General features: G+C 34.1%; 1 protein-coding gene across 2 annotated transcripts; it reads right to left on the bottom strand.

The window, feature by feature from the left end:
• Positions 1-82: 82 nt before the first annotated feature.
• LOC119073976 (protein Wnt-1-like) lies at positions 83-25,417 on the bottom strand. Of its 2 annotated transcripts, none has more exons than XM_037179885.1 (9): positions 25,005-25,417; positions 23,359-23,588; positions 3,841-3,985; positions 3,658-3,772; positions 3,432-3,586; positions 3,264-3,371; positions 3,044-3,190; positions 2,863-2,984; positions 83-2,473 (listed from the first exon to the last, which is right to left on the bottom strand). In XM_037179885.1, exons 2-9 carry the CDS (start codon positions 23,442-23,444, stop codon positions 2,272-2,274), a joined length of 1,080 nt encoding a protein of 359 aa, XP_037035780.1. In that variant the 5' UTR covers positions 23,445-23,588; positions 25,005-25,417; the 3' UTR covers positions 83-2,271. The 2 variants fall into 2 exon arrangements, with proteins under 2 accessions (XP_037035780.1, XP_037035779.1); XM_037179884.1 differs by having other exon boundaries at positions 25,225-25,417.
• Positions 25,418-26,955: the final 1,538 nt, after the last annotated feature.

Genomic DNA, 26,955 nt, shown 5'->3' with positions numbered 1-26,955 from the left:
ACGTTAAGGATTTTGTTTTATTTCTCCGCAATTTTTAGAGGTGAAAATGAGGATCGGCTGTCTGATTGAAATTGTCAACACAAAAATTTTTACATTTTTTTATTCGAATAAATACTACAAGCATTAAGATTAGGGATGAATTGAGTGTGTAATTCTACGTTTTAATAAATTAAAAATTACTAAGAACATCAACCCTACAAACAATAATAAAAATATCTTATCGCTAGGCTATAAGCTAAGAAAATGCTCATTTATTTATTCAACTTCCAATTTAATGTTAACAAAAATTCTTCTCACTTTTCTGGATTTTTTCCCCCTAATTTTTCAAATAAATATTTTGTTTGTGGAAAATTGTTATCATCCAAAATGTCATCTTACTTTACAATAGAAATTTACTCTACATCTTACATATTTAATATTACCCACTGAAAAGCGTTTTTTTGGCATATCTTTTTTTAATAAATTACTTTCATCGAACCCACTATCCAAAATCCAAACACGTATCGCATACTAAAATGTACTTAAACATAGGTGAACGAGTGAGTACACTTTAGACCGGAGTCTCACGCCTATGAGAGGCTTTCCACAAACGGGTAGGTGTTATGTGAGTAGCAGAGGTGTTGGCTTTAGATTCTGTTCATATTGGGTAAAGTTATACAAGGGAAAGTGCTATTCGCACTAAAACTTAAAACTGCTGACACCACTGAAAAAGCGGGTATCATTTATGGACACTCCCTAAGCCTTGGACTTGGAGAAAAATCCATTTTCACAACGCAGACGCTCCCCTTCGCTTATAAACCGGAAATCATTTTTGTGAAAAACGTTGTGTTTATCTCGGGAAAAAGTTAGAAGTTCCATCTTCTCGGTCACAGTCACTTCTCCATTGGGGACAATCATCCATCGGCTCCTGTAAACTTGGCGCCACTGGTGAATAGATCTAGAGTCTATCGTATTACATCGATGAAATGTAAATTGAGTATAAGGAAGTAGAAGCACTTATACGCAATGAGAGTATCGTAGGACCCTATTCTTCGTGCTTCTTCTTTAAATTTAAGTACTCATGGTCATGTTATAGGCTAACAGATGACAAACACTGCAAAAGCTCTGATTGTTATCCGGTATTTCAAGTCAAGGAGTCAATGGTGAAAAACACTTCATTTATGTGCTTGAGTATTTAAAATGAATGTCATTTATCACAAAAAAAATATTAAAATTTATTAGAGGTCGGCAAAATAAACACATGTGTGATGATGGAGCAGGACGGAAGAGACTTACTTTGTCTTGGGTCCATTAAAATGTAAATTTTGCTCACTTCAGTTGTGCAGGTCGATTGAGGAGATAGAGATAATGATGAAAATTGTAAAAAATTGAAATTATTTCACGAATTTTATGCCGCATTCGCTCTAAAATTGAAGTAATAATTGCACCATAAGAAACAGATTTAAAAAAAAGTGGAAAACTATTAGCCAAAGACCTGTAGAGCAGAATAAGAAATTTGATTTTATGCGAAAGAGATCTTTAGGGTAAGACAGGTACGGTTTTCCTAAAACTTATGTCTGTTATGTACTGAGCAGAGAAAAGCACACTGATGCCCGATAAAGTCGAACATAGGAATCACGACCGTTGAAGTACTCCACCCACTTGCTCTGTTTAGCTATCCGTTTACGATCAAACAACGAAAACTCCTCCCACTTTCCATCGTTGCAAATTAAACGGAGTGACTACGATTGCTTTCCAAAAGGGATCAAAATTTAATGGAATAAAACAAAACGTTCTCAACCAACACAAGTATAGAACAAGTCTTCACCGTTAATCTTCTAGGCCTAGTGGTCACAAAACTTAGTCTTACAAAATGGGTTTATTTCGCGGAGGTGTGTTTTTCTGCATACTCTTTAATGGAGGGAAGAACGATAATATTTTATGGCATACGGACCACATGTAACACAAACTTTTATTCAATTAAACTAAATTCGAACATGTCTGGTCTAATTTCTGAAATTCTTAAATTTCTGAGCATTTCAAAAACGAAAATTTCAATTTTACATCAAAAAACACTATAAATTAGCAATCTGATTAGTAGAAAGTGTTCCAAATTTCATCTTAATCCTACGTAACTACTTATAAATCACACGAAAATATTCTAAAAATTAAATAAAAAAATGAATTTTCATTACAGTTATACGTCTCCCATCATTTTTCCATCAAAAAAGTCTAAAAGTATTTTGTCGTTAACGAACAATTTTATCACCATTTACGAAATCAATTTCGTTCTCAATTGCAAATATGTTCTTCACGTTTATAGTTACACATTTCACATTTAACTTGACAACACCACACAAATTTACATTTACATTTCTCTTCGACATGTCGTATTCGCGTTTGATAGCCACGTCCGCAGCAGAGTAAACGACAACCATCGATACCGTGCGATGTTCGATTGCATAGACGTCCCCTTGTGCCTAATATGCCAAATCTGTTGAAACAAAACAAAAGACTTTTAGGTTGTTGGTATCACATAATTCTCCATCACCATAAGGATCATGGACTGTGACGGACGCAAGTCTCAAATTATAAACATTTTTTTTTTGCACAACACTCCAAAAACTTCCTCATGAGGATGGAGGAGCAATTGAATACTCGGCGCCACTGCTTTTAAAAATTGTCGGTCTACCTCTCAAAGCTAAGAAGCGTAACAAGATCCGTTATACCGAATCTGCCTCACAACGCATAGAAACCTTAGCGACAATTTTAAACAAAGGAATTCGTATGTAAAGGCTCTTATGCGTTGTAAGTCAGGGATGTGCGCATAGGGACTTGCATCGCGTTTTACTCTTTTTTGTGGTTTGTGTAAGCTTAACTTACGATTCCTGTCGTTCACAATAATCCGGTGACTCGTCTAGGTACACTAAATCAGATTTTATCAATTTTTTCAGCTCAGGATCACGACGTCTCAATTTTGAAGCTTTCCCATCTCGTTCCACTAACTGTAATCAATAGAAGGCTTGTTAGGAACTCGTTAAACAAAGTTTGATGTTAAGTTCACCTTAACGTATGAAGCACCGTCGTAGAGTTGTCCGAGTGCTTCGCCAACGGATCGTATTGAAGGTAATCGTCTCCAGCATACTCGTACTGAACAAGAACCAGACATTCCGTGACATTTACAGACTCTTTGCATTCTGGATCGTATTGCCTAACAAAATGACAGAATTTGCAAATTAGACATCTACTAAGCTTATTAATGAACATTAACATGTTGAACATACCCTCCTTCCAGCTTCGTTGTTATGCAAATTCATCAGTCCGGCAATACTCGTATTACTTTCCTGTGAGTCAATGAATTTTCTCGAAAACGTCACTCCATAGTTAATATCCTAAATCGAACATCTGGTGAGTTAAATGGGTTAATTCTCATCGCTAATAAAACAACCAACCTCAGAACATCCACCCCACTGCCATTTTCTTGTTTTTCTTCTTATGCTGTTATCACAAGAACATTCAGCCAAATCACCCTTCGAACAGGCTCTAGTAATGGACCATGCTAATGCAGCCGAATTGATCGCATGAATGTAAGCCGTTTCTCTGCTTTCTAATAAATTGTTTTCAGAACGAATTAATTCAGACCTTGAGGGTAATGGTCCACAAGAAAAAAAAACTTACTTATTGACAGCACATCACCGTAGATCACATTCGAATTTGATGTACAGTTCCATCGATTGTTACGAAAGTGATGCTGACACTCTTCTTTGCCCATTTTAGCACCTAGGGAAATTGCCTGAAAAAGGTTTTTTTTTATGATGAAATGGCTCTCCTAATAACTTCGGGCGAAACACTTTAACATACCGTTAGTACACGGTGACTGCGCATACACATCCGACGTTGGTCTGTTGTAATATCTAATAAACTTTGGCAAATGTCGGAATGGCTCTTGACCGCTCCAGCTGGATCTAATAAGCCAACAGTATGCCATGAATATGTTCCCAGTTCCCTGAAAATCAAAAATTTGATCGTAAAACATAGGTGAAAATATGGATTCTCTTTCTTCTGCTGTGGTTCAAAATATCCACAATTTCAAAGATTTTTAGGTAAGGATTTCAGTGTAGCATTTTTAGTTGTATGTCAATAAAACTCAATCACTTTACAATTGCTTGAAGATGATTTTATTACTTAAAAAAAAACTCTCGGAGAGTTACTGGCCATTGCAATAGTGTAATCTTTATCCATGACAAAATGCCTGGATGGGTTATTATACAGAGGGTTTTTATGATTTAAAAAAATTGTTACAAATTGCATCACACAAGAACGTGTCACAAATAGTATGGAAGATGTTCCTCGCCACACATTTTGTTTTGTTTAAAAACGAATTCATAGAAAGAATACAATAATTTAAAATGTAAATTTTTTGTTGGTTTTCTCCGACATTTGTCCATCTATTTATACCCGAAGACAAATATTTGCAAAAAATGAACCGTTGTTGTTACGTACTTGTACATGAAGCGTGACGAATACAGTAAAATCAAATGTGCGTTCTGCTTAGTTTTCAAAATTATTCAAGATTTTCTTGCGACATCGCTGAAATACCACAGTGTGGCTACACCTAGTCTAGCTTACAGGGAAGGAATTAAAATTTCAAGCATTTTATGCGATATCAATTCAAACCATTGTCGACAGCAACGTGTCGATATTTCATGTGAAATAAATTGTAAAGGCAATAGTATAAGTTAGATTGAACACCGCTCTATAATTCTCTATCGCGGTATTTCTCATCTAAGTATCTCAACACATTAACCTGTCACATACGACTATTCACCTGTTATCGATAACGACGATAAAAATAATGACAAGATTTGGGTAATGTGGTCGTTTATATAGTAAAATGCATGTTAAAAAAATTGAAGTACTAGATTAGAAATCAACCGATTAAAAATACTTTCATTCATAGAAGTAATAGACCCGAAAATAATACTGGTCATATGTTTGGCGTCTGAAACAGGTTAATCTACGTTTACCAGCCCTTTGAAGTAGTTGTTGCAAAAAACATTTTCCCTTTGCAAATTTTGCAACTACCTCAGTCGGGTACGCTTACCTCAGTTAAAATTTTTGGAGCGAATCATTTGCCTTGCCCCGAAAAAACAAACTTTTGTAAAAATTTGAAAACATAAAGTCAACGGAACAGTATCCATCAGGGCCTCCTTTTTGGAAACTTTTAGAGAAAATCGAGAAAATCAAGAAACTTAGAGAAATTCAAGAAACTTCGAGAAATATTTCTTGAATTTCTCAAAGTTTCTTGATTTCAAGAAATTCCAGAAAATTCAAGAAATTCGAGAAACTTCGAGAAATGCAAGAAATTTCAAGAAACTAATTTCTAGAGTTTCTTGAAGTTTCTCGAATTTCTAGAATTCGAGAAATTTTAAGAAATTCGAGAAAATTCGAGAAATTTTGAGAAATTCAAGAAATTAGTTTCCGAAAAGTAGGCCCTCCTATCCATAAATGTCGTTGTTGAATTGTAATCATGATCTGTACCAATTTCAATCAGTCAGCCAGTCAACCAGTGAAACACGATCATCAGCAACAGATTTCCACTTTTCTAACTTGGTCCAATTGTACCGATATGATCCACTTTCGTTTTTTTTTTTTTGTCAAAATGGGGTGGAGTATCCTTCCAGCATAATGTTTTCAAAAATCATTCAGTCCGCAATTTAATTCCATTTAACATTTTACTATTCCGAGAAGACTACCATATCTCATGTGCAAAATATTATTTTCTACAAAGGAAAACCTACTAAAGACCCGTACGTATATTATAACATCGAATAGATGAGCTTAAACCAGTCGGTAATCCATTCATGAAAGTAATCATGCTGCTGTGTGTATACGTTATTCCTTTTGGGCATTTTAGACATCATTTGATGTATGCAAACAAAATGATATTCTACAAGTTATCGAAGTGGTTCACAATGAACGCACATACGAACCTCCACATAGTATATATTGTTTTATAGTTGGCTTTTCATCCGAATCATGGTTTGGGATTGCATTGTTCGAATAACATAACACATACCCACTTTGCGATGCACAATGCACGTAAAAAGGGTGGATAGGAGTGGAGTAGCGTACGTGAAAACGGGTAAAAGTGTACTTGTTAGTAAATACTAATTATGAGTATAAGCTAAGCATAAAAGGGATTTTTTTCTCTGCCATACAAGTACTTGTTGGGAATGTTATTTTTTTTTTCTGCTTCCTTTACATAATTTAAATTAAGTAAAACAAACGTGCCTCTTCTATAGGCTAATCCATACCAACCAATCAGAACGCACAAATGGAAAAATGAGGAAACTTTTATAGAGGTAATTATTGTTGAACATCAAACATCTTGCATTATACAATTCGCATACGGTTTTTTTTTCTTCTTTCGCTTTAAATAAAATGCTAAAACGGGTACACACATACGCTATGTATACTCTGCACTTATATATACCATACATAGCGTATAGGACATTCTATTCATACATGATATAAATGCATTTCATAAAAACAAAGATGGTAACTGATGAATGAAGGAGGTAGGCAATATTAATTGGACAGAAAAGAAGTTGCTTGTTTTTATAATAGAGTATGGCATGAGGGTTGTTGAATGTAGGTTTCGCGGGGAATATTTTCCATAAATTCACATGAATTTCGATGCATGTGTTTCTCGTATACATGGCCGTGCCATATTAGCGGAATTATATTGAATACTTAAGCGATGCTCGTTGCAATGAAAACATTTTAGTATTCATACACAAGAATGTGCAATCTTTTTTCAAGAGTGTAAAGACTATTTTCGTGTAGTTCAACCATCAATAATTATACATTTATACATTGCCTATTGATTCATAAGGACATAGGGATTCTTTTGAAATACAGTCTACCGAAATCGGACCCCCTTTTCGAGTGGACATTCAATTCCCTATTTACCCCGAAAGTACGTGCACTTATCTTTCCAATGTTGGTAGTATAATAGTTTGATAGGTTTTGTGGATTATAGCAGCGTTGTTAAAATAAAACTTCGAACCTGAAGAAGAGCCAAATAGTGCTCGAAACATTGCTTAAACAAATGCAGTTTCATTTTACCAACTCCGGCATAATCCAACCCACGGAAACAATCAAAATAAAACTATTACCTTTCTGATGACACCCCACACGACCCTTTACGTGTCATGTACCTGGAGAACTTTCCATAAGAAAAGTGCATGTTTTCGGTTTTTGATCATTGGCTAACTTTTGGGTTAGTTGAGGAAATTTTTTTAAATTGAGATTTTTGCTTCTAGGGACCAATGCCTTTCTCGGCACATATAAAAAGGTCCTCTGGAAAATGCGTCAGACAGTTTTTCCCTCACATCTTTTTGTCTATGCAGGCTGCGCTGACAATTTTACTACATAGATTCTCTGCGACTCATTGAAATCCTTTTCCATTTATAATACGTCTCATACGTCCCCACGAATCCGGTATTTGTTTAATGAAATCGTTCGTAAAAAAAAATTATCAAAAGAAATTCCATGTTACAGGGAAACCACCACAGGTTTAATTTCGGACAAAGTTATTATCACCGTCAACCATTATTTACAACTACTCCCCTCTTTATAACATCTACGGCTTCTGCATCTAATAGTAAAATTAACTGCCTGTGAATTCAATATGTAAGCTGAATATTGCTTGAATAAGATGAAAGTCAACGTAGTTTATGCAGACAAATAAACACGGTGCCATAAATAACCAATCTTGTAACTCCCAAGCTTTTACACGCATCCATGATTTGTACCCTTGTGTGTTTTCTGTTTTCTTTTTTTTTTGATTTATTTCACTGTATGCGCATCAAACTACCAAAGAGCCAAAGACAACGACGACGGAAAAGAACAAAAACCAAAGAAAAACGAAAATTACGGAACTAATAACAATAATAATACCTTTTTGGCTGTGTAATATGCAACGCGGCTTAGACTTAAAAGACTTCCGAGACAACCATAAAATAACAGAGAAATTATATTTTTTTGATATTGTTTACGATATTCGGTAATTTTTTATTATGTCTATTTTACGAGTTCCATTATAATATGCTCTCCGGTTGTAATGAACATTTTTATGGTCTTTGAAAAACAGCACACATTATGGGAGGAATGGTACCATGTATATATGTTCCTTACGTTTGTTAATATTAAAACATCTGGGACTGTGGGTATTTTCATATAAAATTGTTTGTCTAATGTAGTTTTCGGGAAAATGACACCAAAGCGAAGCAGTCTAAAGAGTGTTTCATTGTGTTATTTGATTGTGAATAAAAACGTTTCAATCGTAAAATTGCATCCTAAAACTGTGTGTAATGGGGAAAGTTTATGTGACGGAAGAACGACATTGTAAACGAAACATACACACACACACACTGGCCATCCAGATGTAATAAAGAAAAAATTAATTACAAATTTTAGTAGGATTCTCTTTAATGGGATGATATGAAGCATATCTACTATATTGGTAATTTAATCTGTTCCGTTATTGCCACAGCCACACATACAGGATAATAACAGTAAAAGTACAAATTTCCTTTAAAACACAATCTGGCCAATGGCAATGGCAGTCTAACTTTTTTATTCGAAGAAGTTGTTTAGGGAACAAGTTTTCTTTTCGATGCCGACATTACAAATGAATAGTCACTTGCACTAATATTGTACCGATACCGACAAGACTACAAACAAAAATTTTGTCTCTCCGTCAGTTAAGAGCATAACTTGAGGAAATCCTTTCCGATGTAACTCTAGAGAATTTTCACCGGTTTTCATAATCAAGACCTGAAAGTGGTGAAGGCGATAGTGAGCTGAAAATTTTACTTTTCAATTTGCTTCAATTTTTTTGGCTTTATCGCAAATCTCGTTGTATGTAATTAGGAACTGGTTGAAAAGAACAAGTTATAGAATTTCACATGACAGAAAATTACCATTCGTGACATGTATCACACGCACTATCACTTGTGAATCACTGATATGCGATCGTACGGGCTAATGAAACACAAGTAATTTCAAATCAACCTTAAATATGATTCTGAGCACACAAAAAAGTGGTTCTCGATATGTCTGTGTTATCAAATTAATTTCTTCAGCTATCGGAACTGCGTTATGCAATTCTAAAAAAAGTTTCGTCTCTTCCTTAATTGCGACTGATATCGTTTAAAAAAGTGCACAAAGGTCGAGATAAACAACTGATTTCCGTATAACGTAACCGTTAAATCCACAAGTTCTTCCGACAGTTTAGAGTGCGCATTTAAAGTGAAAACATCTGAGCAAATTCGTATCAATCTTCCAACAATGAAATTAATGTTAACAGTAACCACATTCTTGTTCGCCGTCGGTTTTACACAGTCTGAACTAATTTTTCGGTTGGAACTAGAGCGGTTAGGATTCAACGTCACCAATCCGGGAGAGCTATGGCAAACTTTTACTCAAAAGTCCGACAATTGCAGTGAAGAAGCGAAAACTGTTATGGAATTCAATATCGATACTGGCGATCGACAATGGAGTGTGGTTGAATTTACCGCCCCAATTGGCATCACGGATGCAACGCCGAATTACCAAACAAATGATACATTCATACAGAGTAACATCACTGCTGTGCACGATGGGCCATGTCAGATTGATGCTACAGTGTACCTTCAACCTTTGTAAGAGAATCGTTTTACCTACTTCGGACTCGAAGTAAAATTTTGAATTGAACTTTGTTTTGCCCGAATAAAATGATTTTCATTGGCACATAAATTGGAAACATTAATTTCCCTAATTATTTCATTAACCGGATCGTGATCAGGGGATCGTACCAAACAAGATGCGTATCGAAATTGTCAAAACTTTAGTTCCCCATTGCAGCAATTTGCCATGGATCTCTATTGATTTGATCAAATTACTTACCATTACATTACTTACCAATGGGGCAAATGATATTTCTCGGCTACGCCTCGGTCGGTAAATTTCACACAAGAAGTACCATTATTATCATTTGCTCCATTGGTAAGTAACAAAAATTGCTAAAAATATTTAAACGGAAAAAAATCTGTGCAAACGACCGAAATGTACACAAACGTTCACCGCTTTTGACTATAAATAATTCAAACGAAAGCATAAGTTAAAGAAACAACATGAATGATTAGGATCTTTGAGATCACCCTATACAGCAAATACATATTTTGACGAATATGAACGATATGCGGCGCGGTAAAAATTTATTTAATTAATTTAATTGAATGTAATATTTGCTTTATTAAACCAACATAAATATTAATTCTCTCTTTCTCTTGCCTGCTTTTGGTTTTGTATAATAATAAAAAAATCCCTGGCAGTGTATAATATAAATTTTTCGGGGGTTGGAGATGCGTGAATGCGTTTGTTACTGTTAATATGAAGGGTGCGGATTTGAGGTTTTCAAAATACCATTCAAAATATTATGTGAGTATACATCAGAAGTAAGGTATCATATATTAATGAATACCTACTTTACAATGGAAAATATTCAAAATAATTCAACAAAAATATGTATAATAAACGATTAAACATTTATTACAGCGATGTTGAGGTTGTACTTCGTTGAATTGAATTAATCATAAGTTCTTGTGTCATAAATTGCAATGGTGCGGCTGGTAATGTTGTCACTTTTGGGCTAATCTCGGCACTGATTAAATATTTAAAATGGGAAGGGTGCGAATGATGTGCACATTACGCGGATTGTTAGCAAACTGGTTAGATGCTCTCGGTTTTTGTGGTTGTTTACAATTCTCTCACACAGTGGTTGCTTTTAAGGGTGTATTTTCGGTTGTGGCTGGTTGCATCTACCTTCGTCATAATATGAATTTTGACTTGATGATGAATAAAATCGACATACACACGCGTTGTACGTAATTAGACACTGGTTGATGCTTCCTTTAACTTATCATCATAGTAATATTCATTTAAGTATCTGTCTCGGACGAGCGATTTTGGAAAATTTTGCGAGTGCCTAGCGAAGTGACTGAGGCCGAAAGCACGCAAGCAATTTTGCGTTGATGGGATCGACAATTATGCTGCGATTTCCATTGTTTAGCCTGTGGTGAATATCGAATTACAATGGAAAACGCAGCATAATTGTCGATCCCACCAATACAAAATTGCTCGTGTGTCCTCCGCCTGAAATCAACCGTTCAATACGTATCGAGTTTTTCATGCAAAAGAACGAAAAATTCTAAAGCTGAATCACTTTCGGCCACGAATCATGAAAATAAGTTTTTCATGCCTTGGGCATAAATTTCGGAATTTTTCTTGTAATTTAGGCCCTCAGCCTAAGAGTTGTGTACGCATCCGTTGTGGATGGTTGATTTTAGGTACTTTCGCTTGTTGCTCTCACTTCGTTCGAGCTACAACTCGCGAAATTCCCTAAAATATACCGTCCACAACAGATACGTAAATAACTATTTTCTACGAATTACTGTCACAGAGATTCCAACAAAGATTTCCTGTTGAGCAAATCCATTCCCTACCAATTAATCTCTCAAGGGAGGCATATCGCCAAAAAAAATTTAATTCTCTGGTCTACTACTTCCTTTGATCTAACAAGTCTTTTACTTCATTTTTATTTAACATGTACAATGTAAGATAAAGACAGATGAAGGCAGTATACGTTGGTCACTGTTATCGATAACAGATGCTCAACTATACAACGTCCAAAAATATCAAAACTGTCGAAGGTATGATAAGACATTTTTTTAGTAAACTTAAACCATGCTGAAATATAAGATAATTACAGTCAGCAAATTGTTGGCGTTAGCAATTTCTAATGCCAAGTAGAAAAAGATATAAAAGTTTGTCATTGACGACAACGACTAAACTTTAAATAAACAAACGCCGGCATCATATAATAACCACACGCTTTTGCTTGGTAAGATTCTAAAAAAATATTTTACAGCGAACAGGTCTGTAATTAACGGAAGGTTAGTGACGGATATGCAAAATCACATACTTAAATATGTTTATGGATTTGTCGACCTTACATACAACAACAATTAGTCACATTTATGCTGTACCAGTGTTTCCCGCCATGCTTGCGGTACATAATTTAATTTGTTTGTATAAGTTAGTTAAACATATATATATATTTGTAGCCTAAAATAAACAGAACGGAATGTATGACCTTGTCGAACAAGAGGGGTGAGAATTCCTATTCGGCTTCATCGTAGGAAAATATGAATATGGATAGATATCCACGGATTTATATTTATTGGAAATATTGGATGTTTCATACGTTCCATTGACATTTCTCTCGTTGCTCTATTGTGATTAAGTTAATAAATATAAATTGTATTGATGAATTAGACTTAATGCGGCGAATAAATTTATTGTTCCTCGTAGTCAAAGAAGAAGAAAAAAAAACGGAGAATAAAAGGAATTGGAAAACGAAACAATGATAGTTTCATAAGTCGATAGTTTCGAATGTTCTTTATGTCGTACAACACTAAAAATGTCTTTGATTCAGACGGGAGAAGAGAAGCAAAAAAAAATCAATTTCCAGCCATTAAGCACAATGAATTAGTTTCAATAGTTATTATCAATATGAGAAATAATATTACTTCTGTTTATTGTTGTATTACCTATGTGTGTTGTGCTGTGTGTGTAGCGTGTACCTAGTTTGGTTTATAGTCTGCACATAGAGAATCATAAATAAATACACTCAATTTTATTAAGATTTTACGAGCACTAAAATGGTATTCAGTTTACGCTTGAACAATATCAAACTGCCAAGAAATTATTATATGTTTACATACCACCATCTTTCAGTTTATATTATATCCGAACGAAACATAATTGTATGTAATCTAACGTTATGTTTACGTAAAAACTATATTGATGGGTATACTCTCGGTTCATTCTTTTCCAGCATTATCCAATCTCTAACATTCTAAGTATCAGTTGAGCTTCATTAGCTAATGGAAAAAAGTCAATAAACATTTCAGAGAGAGAGTATTGTTTTATTCGAAGAACTGCATAAAAGTATTCGGAATATGGCGAATGGCAAAAGCAAGAACAAAAATTATAATAATTTTAATATTATTTTTGTTTTTTCATTCTTATTATTCTCTCTGCGCTGCCTGCACATTGGTAGACGGTACGGTATTAAGAAGGTATACCGTCGTCTTAGCCATTGACTCTTTAAGATATTATTTTCCTTATTTTTGTTTGTGTAATTAAAATTAAAAACGGGTTTTTCGAATCTTCGACACTTATCGTCGACAACATAGTCTACACTAAATGCGTCGTCTCTTCTATGGTTCAGCCATGCAATATTTAAAAGAAAAGTTTATACTAGAAGGATCATGATTACAATCGTAAATCAAAGCGCGCTCGTATTTGCATTTTATTTCAAGCGGAACAAGTTTGTATGCAGAGCTTAGAAAAATATAATTTCAATTTAGCCTCAAACAATTTTCTTTATATTGTTTTCAATATGAAACTTGTTAGTGACAAGTTAATTTCGATGTCTGACGTGGAATAGATTGAAAATGTTTATATGCATGATCGATATTTGACCTAAAACATTTTCATTTTTAACAATAAATCTATTTAGATTGAGGAAACATTGTGCTTTTAAAGACCACGACTTTCGTTTCGCTTTTTTTCTTTTTGCAAAACATTTATGTTAATGCAGAATTTAGAATGTTCGATTCGCTGGCATTCTTTTCAGATTTTTTCACTTTGCAATTTGGTAATAACAGCAATGCTAAAATTGCCTTCTGCATGATTATGAAAAATCTGCAATTTTGTCGTTTTCGCAAAAAAAAAAACGGATTTGCAAAAATTGTTTTGAATTGCAGGGCTTATTTTATAAAGCTTCGATTCTTAGATTTTAATTTGTTTTTTTTTTTATATTTTTTAACCTAATCATCTGTTGTCGACGGCAACGATGAAAATGAGTTGTTTTAGTAAGAAAATAAATGTTAAAACAAATGAAGTAAAAGATTTTGTATCAAACCATAGGTTATAGCTTAAACAAAAGTAGTAGCAGATTAAATGATTATATAGCGATACTTTTGCAAAAATAACCCTGATTTGAGAATATTTTGGTTTGAAACTGTTACCACCAAAAGTTCGTTTAACAAATGTAAATCTAGATTTTAATTTTCACTTTTTATGTTACGTACACACTCGCGACCCGCAACAAAGCAATAAAATATATAATCTAGATTTTCGTTTGTTAATCTTGCCGTAATGGGCCACATCATTTAACGATATGTTTCTAACAAAAAAAATTGAAATTGGTGTCGAATCTGATTAAGGGATTTGTCTGTTTTGGTTATTTGCCGGTTATTCAATAAACATGAGTGGGTAGCGTTAATACCTGTCAACTATTTTCTTTTCAAAAGTGCGCTTTATTTCAAGAGGATTCTCAGTCTCAAGTCATCATCATCTCTGTTATATCACTGTTGTTGCTTCATTGCACAAATTATGTGATAACCAATGATTACTAACCATGAAAAGTACGGTTTCCACGCATGTAACATGCAAAATTCAATCCGGAATAAAAGTGAAAAGTCTCGTTCTAGTGTGTTTATTGACCTCGGCTTCGCCTCGGATCAACAAAATTCACACGAAAACTCTACTTTTAAACTTTTTATTGCTAGTCATGTACATAACTATTGATTGAAGGTCCACAAGTAAAAAATTCTATCTTTTTGACAAGAAATATTCAACTACGACATAGATCGAAATACATTGAATTTCTGTATGCACTAATACGGCAGACCTCTCGATTTTGATTCGAGTGCACTCCTGGACAAACCACGGTTACTGGGCTATTTTCCAGTTGAATATTTCTATCAAGATGTTTCGGCTAGGCCCTTCTATCGCTCGAAAATTAAAGTCGTAGAAAAAAAACCGAAAAAATTCTTTGAAAACAAACGGCAAAGCCATCCATACTCATTGTGCTGTAAGTTCATATTGATTTTAATTGATATTTTAAAATTAAACTTTAAACATTCCTCGCATACGATGTCAGCATCTCATCAGCCGAAACACAAATGTGTCAGACATTGCTCAAGATAATAATGTAAGCCAAATGCAATAGTGATGGATACAAACTTATATAATACTAACAACTTGTTCCATTCATTTGTTTAGTAAAATATTTGCATTCATTGCATTGACCCAATATGTATGTATGTTGAAATCGTTTGAAAATTTTCATATTAAACGTCTCGATATATGATCCAATTAAAAGGATATTGTAAACAAAGTTTATAATTAAAGAGTTTCTTTTTATTGTAATTGTTTTTTAAAATCGCCAAAAGTACATTGCGGTCGTTGAGTGGATATTTTGTTTTTTAAATTAATTAATGAAGGACATATTTATGAAGCGAGATGTACCAATTATCTTTTTAGTAAGAAAAAGAAATCTTTAAAATAAACATTTTTTTTCGGCGTTTTTTTTCCTTCCATTCTCAAATAAAGTTTACCAGTCTATGCCGCATGTAAAACGTAAAGGCAAGGCAAGGCAAAAGCACACAGAGCATAATAATAATAATAATATGTTATTATCATTAATTTTTAACTCCATTTACTGTTTTGTTTCATGCTTAGTCGAAATGAGTTTTACGTTTTGCATTTACACAATTTCGAAAAACTTAATTAAGATTTTCATTTTAACGAATGGAAAATGAGGCAAAGGCATATACGTGTCTAACTACACACCAATATCGAAAAAAAAAATTATTTTTAAAATCACGTGTATAAGCAACGACGTCTGAAACTCTCGAATTCATTTTCATTTTATCAAAATTGCAGCGAAGAAAATCCCACAAAAACAAAATTTTGGTTGTAACACGGTTTGTCATTTAACGACCATTAGAATGATGGCATAACAATAACAATCCCAACTTAATTACATAAAATTAAATACTCGGAATTTGTAGTTTTGGTTTAATGGCTGTACGAGTGGATGGTATCGTTGTCTATTTATAGAACTTTATTTGTTGGGAACGTATAAGATAAGAACTTATGTTTATAGACAGGTAGAGGCTCGCTACTACAGAGTGTATGGATTCGCTTTACCTAATTATATTTTTGGTAGCGAGATTGTACCAGATACGTTTCTTGAGTGTTAGAATTTATTCTTTTGTCTTTTGAGACGTGAGACTACGTTCCTCAAACCTTTGGGTCTTTCATTTTTAACCAAGAAGTATTAGTTTTAAATCGATAAACCTTGGAGTTCCGGATTCTGAATTTCAATAATGGAGGAACCTTCAGTGCAAATAATGTTTGCACTAAAATTCAACCAAATTTTCCCGGTAAAAATGTTAGGATTTCCCTGTATCATTCCATCTTAATTTCTCGATTATACTGACAAACAATGTTTTTACTGTACAAACTTATAACAAAAATGACGCGAGCGGAGCGAGCGAAAAACAAAATGTCCAGACGTTTAAAGAGGAAAAAGTATATGCACTAAAGCTACATTTTTGATACGTTTCCGAAGTGAAGAAAATCGATCACTAATGTTTCAAAACCTAAAATCACGAGCGAAGCAAGCTAAAATTTTCGTTTGTACACTATTACAGGCTTTTTTTCTATCTTCCTTCAAAAGGTCTCGATTCGCTTCCCGTTGTATACTCACCTTTTATCATATAATTTAATTCCTGATTCCTTTTCGTTTCAATGTCATTTCGTTATTTTACGATTTCCTTGTTTTTCAAGAACCGATTTTCCGTTTTCTGGTCATTTGCCGATTTCAGTTCGTTTCCAATTTTGTCATTGCCGAATTTTGACCATTTCCCCATTTGTAGACATTTCCCGATTTCTAGTCATTTTTCGATTTCCGGCCATTTCCGGCCATTTCCCGATCTCAATCCGTTCCCATATTTCTAGACATTTTCCCATTTCTAGTCATTTCCGATTTTTGGTCATTTCTAAATTTCTAGTAATTTCCTCATCAGTAATTTCAGTCCATTTCTAGTCATTTTCCGGCTTCTTTTCTCCTTTTCATTTTTCTTCCCGCTGGACCGGCTAGATTTCCCGGTATCCAGTTTTTCGGAAAAAAAATTGCCAGTATATTGGAAACCACGGATACACATTATTTGCACACGCTAGCTTCAATATGGATAACGAAATGGAAGAGGTGAAAGAAAACTGTCTAATTTTTTAGTGGATTACGTTATGCTTTGGTCAGCAAAATGTAGTACTGAATTTTTGTAGTTTTTCAATGCACTTAAATCCATCAAATATTTCAATACAATATCGTTTTTCCGAATTTTACCGATTAGACGAATTGAATGGAGTTTAGTAGATTACGTCCTTGTTTGGAACTTTCAATTTATCCAAGTGTGAGGGTTCAAACCCGAGCCGAAGACAATGGCTGCAATCACATAAGGTTAAATATAGAGTTCCAAGCAATTCCGTTATTTATTTGAGTCATCCCGCTCATATCAATAAAGTAGTGACTCATTTTCCGGATGTGCATTGAGTAAGACAATTTAAAAAAAAAAAAATAGAAATGGTAGTAATACATGAAAGCAACGAACTTCAAGCATGAGTGGTACTCTAAATAGAGTACTGAAACGGGACAGTCTATCAAACAAATCTTGGCACTGTAAAAAAATCTGGAGCCTTTTTCATACAAAATAGTACTCTATTTGGCAGCTGTCAGTCGAAGCACTTTTGCTTGAAGTGCGCTGATGAAAGTCATGATGGGCCCTGCCGAGTAAGGCTCATATTATGAAGAACTGTTTATTGACATAGAAATTTCAATGAAATAAATACCGAAAATGAGGATGTGTTGTGTATGAATCGAGTTTTTCAGTACTACTGACAATGGACAACAGCAAATGACGTCATGTTGCATTAGATTTAGCTTGAAGCTTTTCCGAATGAGGTTGCCTTTTTTTGTAAGGTGACAATTTAAATTAACTGCGCAGTGGATGGGTAGGGTGTCTAGCTAAACGTAAGCAAATTTCCTTTTAAAACAAGTATTGAACGGAGATATTTAACACAAAACTTGGACTTGAAAGCAATATTCAATGAGAAAATCATCTTTCTTGAAATGCTTTTATTCAACGTTTTCTTTCAACCAATCCTTCATTTTTTGTACATCAATATTGCCATTTAAAAAGAATCTCCTGAATACTGCTGAACACAATTTAAATTCTTGAAAAAATAATAGAAAAACAAGGAATTACATGTAAGACATAAGAATGGAACAAAATATTTCATAATCATAAAGCAAACAGATTTTTTCTCTTAAATATTAAACTGATGATAGGTAAACGTAATAAGGCATCCACCAAATACTTGTATTATAATAAAATACATAAATGTGTACCTAAGATGTTATGTGGATGTTTCGTCGTCATAATAAGACATTTATTTTAATAAAAGGGAAAAAAATGAATAATATACGGAAGCATTAAGCATTTCAAGGAATATTTTTCTGCCAGTCGGACGGTTCTGTATTTCCATACAAATACATAGACGAATGGAGGGATGTTTATAGAAAATTACACACAAAATTAAACGAGTATTGAAGAACAAAAGTCTTATTTTATTATGAAAGGCTACCCATGAGATTTAAGAAATCTTTTACTTATTTCTGTAAAGTACCTTACCTTTGTGTCTCATGATAAAAGAAGTTGAGAAAACACAAGATTTTACGTCAATCATTAATAAATTATTAGTTGTAAGTGACTGACTGAAATTATGAATATTTAGGGTGGATCGATTTAAAACATTTTAATTTTTATTCAAAAAGCTCATAGTGTTCCATGACCGTCAGATCCCCAGATCATTTTCTATATTTTTTTTTTTTTTGAATAGAGCATTATTTACGAGTGATTTTTCAAGCGACAAAATGTCGGGAGCTGTTCAGTAGAAAGTAGAAATTTTGTTCCTAATTGCTCAACTTTGAAGTGAAATATCGGACAGAAGATGCATCATGACCTAGGTCAAAGTAATCGTTATTTAAATCACAATTTTTTGAAAATTGGGCGGAAAATGTCAAGAAAATTGGAAAATCTTTATGAACTTTGAAAAGTTTTTTTTTCGTACTAAGTGAGGATAATGGTTTTGTTTCTGAAATAGGATTTTCTGGAAGACGTTGAGCTCAGCTTTTAGACGATAGCTCGCATGCCAATGCAGTGTCACTATTATAGTAACACTGCATTGGCATGTGAGGTATCGTTTAAAAGCTGAGGCTGATTTTTCTCTGTAAGTGCTGCCCAATCTCATTCTACTCGCAAGAAAAATTCCAATTCGTTCTGCAACCGAAAATTTTCATTTTTTTTTTGTTTCAAGAACATAATTTGAAGTAAAAATTGATCGGGTGGTTTCCCTCACTATGACGGTCGTGTAGCACTATGTGCTTTTTGGATAAAAATTATTTTTTTTAATCGACCCACCCTAATATATACATGGCAAGAGGACAAGTTTTTCTTCAGCGAATTTACCTATATCTCAAAGGGAATATTTAGCGAGATATTTAGCAACTTTTTATCGTAAGTACTCCCATTGAGAGGAGAAAAATTGTGCATTAAAGGTACTTAACTTTCGCAAGCATCATGAGACTTTTAATTTCTTTCTTTTGCTTTGACGGAAATGTATAGTCGCATAATAGGTTCCATAGCGAGCATAGGCCACAAAATCGGTCTGAACACTTCATGGCAAATCTTGATAAATGCATTTCTTACTAATACCACTATGGACAACAATCAAACAGAACAACGAGAAATGATCGACGTATTTATATGAATTCACTTTCAATTTATATGTTTAGTCCATTGTTTTACGTAAATTTACTACAAATTAACGCTGATTATCCTTCGAACAAGATGAATCTGGAAATAAATCGCGTCGAACTCTAATTCTAAATGTTTGGGCCGATTGTACATTTTGTCCATTGACTTGACCTTCTTGATTTACTTGCACAGCCGCTCTTTGTTCTACTAATTGCGGATTATTCTGACCAACTCGGACGCTCATTGAATCGTACTGAGTTAAAGTTTCAGTCCGATCTGGATTTTGAATACTCAGTACGGATTTCAGCTTCGCTAGAATACCCTCAACCATAGAACGTATCTCTGGAGAAGGAGGATAGTGAATTGGCTCTAATAATTCTAATCGAGGTGGAGTTGAAGGTCCTGGCTGTGGAGTGTGCCAGAGCGGCGGATTATTGTTTCCATCAGCATTGTTATGGTTTTGATTTTCGTTGACCATTGTTTAAAAAATAAACTTAGAATTTCAGTGATAAAAGAAGGAAAACGTTCAATTTGGTGATACAGTGACTTTGGAAGTAAAACAGCCGAGTCTAACATTAAGATTGAAAATACCGGCTCCTTAGATCATCGAATGATTAGAAAATGGATTTCTAAGACCACAAACGGCTTAAAAATCGACGTGGTAAAAGAACACTCTTTTGTCACGTGTACCGCACATAAATAACACAGCCTATATTGGCAAATTTGCCAATCGCTGTTCACATTTTACGGAGAACGGTGAATTTCATCGGTAGTTCGCAATAGCGAACCGTATAAAAATACGAAATGTATTAATAACAAAACGTTCCCCAGCAGTGGAAAATTGATTAACCTGTCTTCAACATAGTTTACAATAACAAAGAATGTAGCGTCATGGGGTACGATTAAAAATGGATTGACTAGATGATGTCGGGGATGCGGTACTGAATCGTTTAAATACTTTAACTGCGCGATTTTTTCTTTTTCTGTTTTTAGACGTTCAGTTTTTATTGCCCGGTATTTCTAGTATCTGAAGAAAAACGGTGGAAATGGTGCTTTTCTGTGAAATTTGTTGATCCAAGTTAAGCCAATCTATGACTAAGTAATAGTACGTTCCGTACCTGCTTCCAAATGTCGTGTTTTGGCTCGAGGGAGTTTACACGACGAGCCGAAGCCGAGTGTCGGAATTCCACGAATCAAAACAGACATTTGGAAGCAATTATTACGTAAAGTATTTTACCTCCTATGTGCAGCGAAAATTTATTTTTCGCGGGGGCCGCAGAAGAAAAATTCACTTTTGCCGCACTTAAGAGGTAAACTAAACTACATAATTGTGCGGAAATCGTTTTTTTGACTCGTGTGGTTGTATACTTCGCCATCGGCTCAGCATACAAACTCCACACTCTGCACAAGTATTAGGCCTGTTCATTTTTGAGAAATAGTCTCAAATTCATCTGGCATGGTGTCTATCTGGTCCGGAAGGCTAAAATATTGGACCCGTATTTTTTTTAGAATTTTAAAAAATAGTTTAGATCTGGGGAGCGAAGCATTTGTTCAAATGTACGAAAGCGTTGGTTAGAAGAGAGGAGAATGATGGTGTATATCTTTTTTACTCTTCTAACCAACGCACATATGAACAAATGCTTCGCTCCCCAGATCAAAACTATTCTTTAAAATTCTAAAAAAAAAATACGGGTCCAATATTTTTGCTTTCCGGACCAGATAGACACCATGCCAGATGAATTTGAGACTATTTCTCTAAAATGAACAGGCCTAACAAGTATGTAATCTACTATTACATGTTGAAGCAAGATTTCACATTACCGGTCCTATTATATTGTTCCTAACTTATGCTGAAATATTGTTTTCAGCGAATTCGATTCGAACTCGAAACCTCCCATTCGCTAAAAAAAGCCTTTCATCATGTTTTAGGAAAATAGCTATAACAGAACAAGGTGAAAACTGAAGCATGTAAACATTTTGACTAGTATTTCGGACATAAAATTGTAGTCCCAACACATACGATATAAAGATCACACAGGAAGCATCAGTTATTCAAGAGAATAGCTATTTTTCTAACTAGTGCGCTGATAACGTGTTATGACGCTTTTTGTAACAGAAACAATTATCATTTAACATTTACGCGCTTAAGTGGAAAAATTCTAAATCTAACCTTGTCTGACGATGTGACTAAAAGGATTTATTAAATAGTTTAGCTAAGCGTTTTCAAGCGGCGCTATGAGTCAGGAAAGGAATGATGACAGTGAAAATAATTTTAATGGAAAAAGATCTAGTGAATCCTGTTTTTGTGAAACAATCTTTAATTTTTAAAACTATTTCCACAAAAAAAAGTTTTTAGATCAGATTGGTCATCAGTATACTTATTCGTAATTACAATTTAAAGGAAAAACCAAATAACAATGAGATCGTCACCTAACCACAAAAATGTAGATTATAGTGCATGGGTCACTTTCAAGAACGTTTGTGAAAATAGTGTCTAAAAAATTCTGAATTTTCCATTTTCCTTGATGATTTTCCTATTAGACTTTGGGCGCAGGTAAAAAATATGACATCGAATTATCGTAAAAAATACATTTCGCAGAAACATTTTCGTTTTAATGAAATTTTCCGCTATTTTTTCCTCTTTTTGTGTAATTCTATTGTGTAGGAGTCAAAGCCATAAAAACCGCATTCCTGGATTTAAATAAAAATGGACTCGCGGAAAAGTGCTTTGTGGTTTGCAATTGTTTCCACATTAAATTCAGTCTAAATCTAGATTCTAAAAAACAGTTAGAAAATGATTTTTTGCTAAATTAGGCTTAAATATAGTAATTTTAACCTAAAAGGCGAAATTTGGCGACCCTTATCACTTCTGGTCTATACTTGAACAACACAAAACTACTTCCTTGACAAACTACAAGTACAGTCAAAGGCAGTCAATTTTCAGCATAAATTTGCTTCAGCTGTTTTTCAGCTGATCCACACATACAATCAAAACTGGTTTTCCTTGTTCATACGGTTGAAGCTGCTACACGCACGCGCATGATAGTGGTAAAACCGTATAAAGACGTATAAACGGCTGTGATTGTTTGTATGGATCAGCTCAAAAACAGCTGAAGCTAATTTATGCTGAAAATTGACTGCCTTTGACTGTATGTCTTTGGATGACTCTGTGATATTACTTTTAGGTCGCCTGGCACTGTTACTACCAAACCTAGGAAACAAATGACATATAATTTCCAAGAATTCGGAGAATTTCCAGTTTTTTAAGTGTTATATCCGGCATTGGTAATCGGCAAAAAGAAGCCTCCAGATCAAAAAATAAGATCAACTTCGCCATATGATACTAAAAGACACATTGAATTTGATGAATTAGCATCAAATTAATTACGAAATTTTCAATAAATTTAAATTTTAGATTTAGATTTCAGTGAGTCAATAAACGTATCGAGCGAGCTAAGCATGCAATACGATTAATAATGATTAATACCAAGATAAAGCCTATCTGTACCAATTTCACTTGACAAATCATTAAAAAAAAATTGTGAAAACGCCGAAACTTCACAACTAAAAGGAATGTGATAAAAATGAAACTTACCACCAATGAGCATGTGATAAATGCAAAACCATTAAAATGAAGCAGATGACGGTAAATGTGTACCTAACACACTTCCTCCTTGCCATTTCGATGTCCAATTCTTCGCACCGACGAAAATTTTATTATTTTGTATCAATAATTATCAATCACAAAACGATCACTGTAGTCAACGATGCTATTATTTGTGTCCTTTACGTTGATTAGTCTCATTTAAATCCATCGACATCATTCTGTCACACAAGACAAAATTATAAGTTAATCAATTCATTGATGGAACGAATGAGTTAAAAGATCGGAGATTAAATCAATTTGTCAAAAATAACGTAAATTAAACGGAAATTTTTTTAAGTGATGGTCCGGATGCAAAAACTAAAAATTCCTGATATGATGAATTAACATTTTTAACAGGGGCAATTAGGTGATCAGCGCTTAACAGTGGCAGTTGAGAGATCAGAGCTTAGGTGTAGTCAACGGTACGGTATTGCTGGAGCGAAGGGGAAATACATTACTGGTCTTACAGATTTGTTAAAAAATCTTAAATTTTCTACTAATCTGATCCTTAATTTGAAATACGACTTGTTTAGGAGATCTGCTCCAATAAGATGTTACCTAAGAAAGAAGAAAATGTTCCTCTAGTTCTATTTCCCTATGCAAACGTTACCTAACAGATTCATTTTTTAAATGTTGACCAAGTTTAACGTTGTAAACTGAACCTAAATGTATACCACATAATGCATCATGAAAGATCTTCCGACACCAAATTCCAAACAAACAAATTATCTTTTTTTGTATTCGTTTTTTTCCTTTTATTTCGTAACTCGTTTGCCTCTCTGTATTATGATTTGAAAACGGTAAAAGGATTACGTCCGAATGCAGCACTATGATCACTAGGAGATCTATTTCACAACGAAAATCACTTGATCTACCCGACTCACGAGTGTATTTCAAACCGTCACTAATTCATTCCTTTTTACAAAAACTATTGAATTTGGAATTAAATCAATGTATACCGAGCGTAGGATTGAAGATTTAAAACTAGTGAATAGATAGAAAAACGTTTCCAGGGATTTGTCTGTTGAAAACCATTTTTATTTCGCCTGAGGAACCGTTCCTTATAAATTACATTCGTTCGGTATGCTATCAATAAATTGGAATTTTTTATTCATCAATAAATGATAAATTATCAGAAGTGAGTGTAAATAGCCGTTTAAATATCCAACCGCACAACTGTAATCAAATTTACCAGTTTTTTTTTCATCTTTTTCTTAAACAGAATTTGAAAAACGAAATTTTTCTATTTCAAATGGTTGTTTACTTTAAACGAAACATATAACTATAAGCGCCACGGAGTTTTTCAATTAACTATTTAACGTGAACCATAAAATGCACAGATGGACCTCACTGATGTAGGTAAATACCTAATTGTAATCACATATACCTCAACTTGACTTGGCAGGTATATCTTTCTTTCAATATAACTGCCTAGTTTAAATATTACCCATTAATGAAATGGTCAACAAACAACTATTTAACCGAAGAAGTAAAAAATAAAAAATTATGAAAAAAAACGAAGAAAAAAAATGATTCTTTAATGAAAATAATTACAACCACACAGAGATGAGCAATTCAATAAAGAAGATTATTACCATCAACATCGTACTTAAACAAAACATTTTAATTACTTTCGAATGGATTTGAAGTTTTTTTTTTTTAATTCTTCGTTTACTTGTTATGGTATACAGTGTTTTATAAAGTAAGTCGTTGAGTATGACACAAATTTGCACAGTAATTTTCAAGTGATTTGGTTATTTGGTCAATTTAAAATAATTAACTTTTCATTATAAATTAACGACAGAGAAAAAAAACCTTTTCTTGTTTATTTATTGACCGATTGGTAATTTCAACGTTAAATCGAAAAATAACTGCACGTTTTTTTAGCTCTGACTATTTATTATGTTGCCGTCGACACCGAGAACGTTGTGTAAGACTGACTGAAAAAAACGTCTCTTCAAACACGTCCAACTCACTGTAGCCGTAGTAAAGCAACTGACGAACCAGAGAAAACAAAATAAAAACAAAACACATGAGTAGGATTCTAGACAAAAATTTAACCGAAATTGAGATTTTTGAACGAACTAGCGAAAGAAGGACCTGTATATATAACATACTATCGCTGCCTCTTATTTATAAGCATCATTTCATGTCCCGTGTTTATATTTGTACAAAAAAAAATGTGTTCTCTTGCATCTCCGATACCGCAACACAATCGTAGTATTAGCATAGCTTATAGGGTGCCGCTGAAACATGTGAATTTTTCGTTATTTGTCGATGCGTTTTTTGTGGAATATCTTCAGTTTTTGATGAAATTTCGTGTTGTTTGACACTGTTTGACCTTACGACCATTTCTGAAATATTTTAGTCGAATTAGGAGTTCATTTCAGCCAATATGAAACTATAGATTTATTGTAGTTACATCGTCCGAGTTCTGTTTCGTTTACTCTATTGCGTTTCGCATCAAATAAGAAAAATTGTGTTGTGTAAATGCGATGCGACCAGGAATGTTGCATACGCATAAAAGATCCGAGATGCTGAAATACGTTACAGTATAAAATATCGGTTGAGATCAAAGTAAAAGGAAAAAAAATATTTTTTTTTCTATCCAATAAATGAAATGAAGATGTGTATGGTATGTATTTACTTGTACGTATGTGGAAACATTAGGGAAATTAGGTACAAGAAGGTAAGATATGAAGAGTCTTCATTGAATAAAAGCGTACATATTAGAGATGAGCGGGCCGGCGTTTTTTCAATACCCGACCCGACCCGGCCCGATCCAATTTTTTGAACCCGAGCCCGACCCGACCCGAGACTTTTCTCTTCGCTGCCCGACCCAACCCGACCCGAAAAAATCATCGGCCCGACGTGACCCGACTTTTTTTAACTATAAGAAATTTAATGAAAAATCATTTTCTACGCATAAAGGCTTTGCAATAATCTTATACGCGAAGTAAAATAATAAAATAAGTTAGTGTTTCATGCTTTATAGGCTTTTATTGGCTTAATTTAAATTTGTATTTCTAAGTCGGGCCGGCCCGAATTTTTGTTTTCAAAGCCCGACCCGACCCGGCCCGAATGAATTTTCAAAACCCGGACCCGAACCCGATCGGGCCGGGTCGGGTCGGGTCGGGCCGATGTATTTCGGGCGGCCCGCTCATCTCTAGTACATATGGATAAGGTAGACATAGACACATGCCAAATAAATTTATTTACTTTGGTAATTGTTTAGATTGGAGAGACAAGTACAAATACTTCAATTATACATCAGTATTAAGCTCAGTTTTTTTTTTCATTCCATCAAGAGGTGTAGTTAAATTTTTAAATGAGTGGTTAATTACTGGTTGTGAAAAACGTTTTCATAAATATGAGACGTTCACAAACACAGTAGCATTCCCAGAGAGCAATAATCTCGGAATGTTAGATCGATTATAATTGAATGTGTTTTTGTGGAAGTTCATTTTAAAATGCCTGATTGAATCAGATTACACGATTTACAGGATTTCCTTTATTCCATATTATGGTAATCATTGAGTATTTCCA

The sequence above is a fragment of the Bradysia coprophila genome, unplaced genomic scaffold (genome assembly GCF_014529535.1).
Source record: "Bradysia coprophila strain Holo2 unplaced genomic scaffold, BU_Bcop_v1 contig_138, whole genome shotgun sequence".
Taxonomy (NCBI): domain Eukaryota; kingdom Metazoa; phylum Arthropoda; class Insecta; order Diptera; family Sciaridae; genus Bradysia; species Bradysia coprophila.
The sequence above is the reverse complement of the archived record's forward strand: the minus strand, read 5'-3'. Positions and strand labels throughout refer to the sequence as shown.

What these genes read in the sequence shown, in the direction of transcription:
- LOC119073976 (XM_037179885.1), bottom strand. Translation starts at nt 23,444, where the DNA reads ATGGCAAGGAGGAAGTGTGTTAGGTACACATTTACCGTCATCTGCTTC. An exon ending in TTATCACATGCTCATTGGTG is followed by an intron (nt 3,986 to 23,358) that starts GTAAGTTTCATT and finishes TTTGATTTTCAG; the next exon opens with GGAACTGGGAACATATTCAT. An exon ending in CGGTGATGTGCTGTCAATAA is followed by an intron (nt 3,587 to 3,657) that starts GTAAGTTTTTTT and finishes ACAATTTATTAG; the next exon opens with AAAGCAGAGAAACGGCTTAC.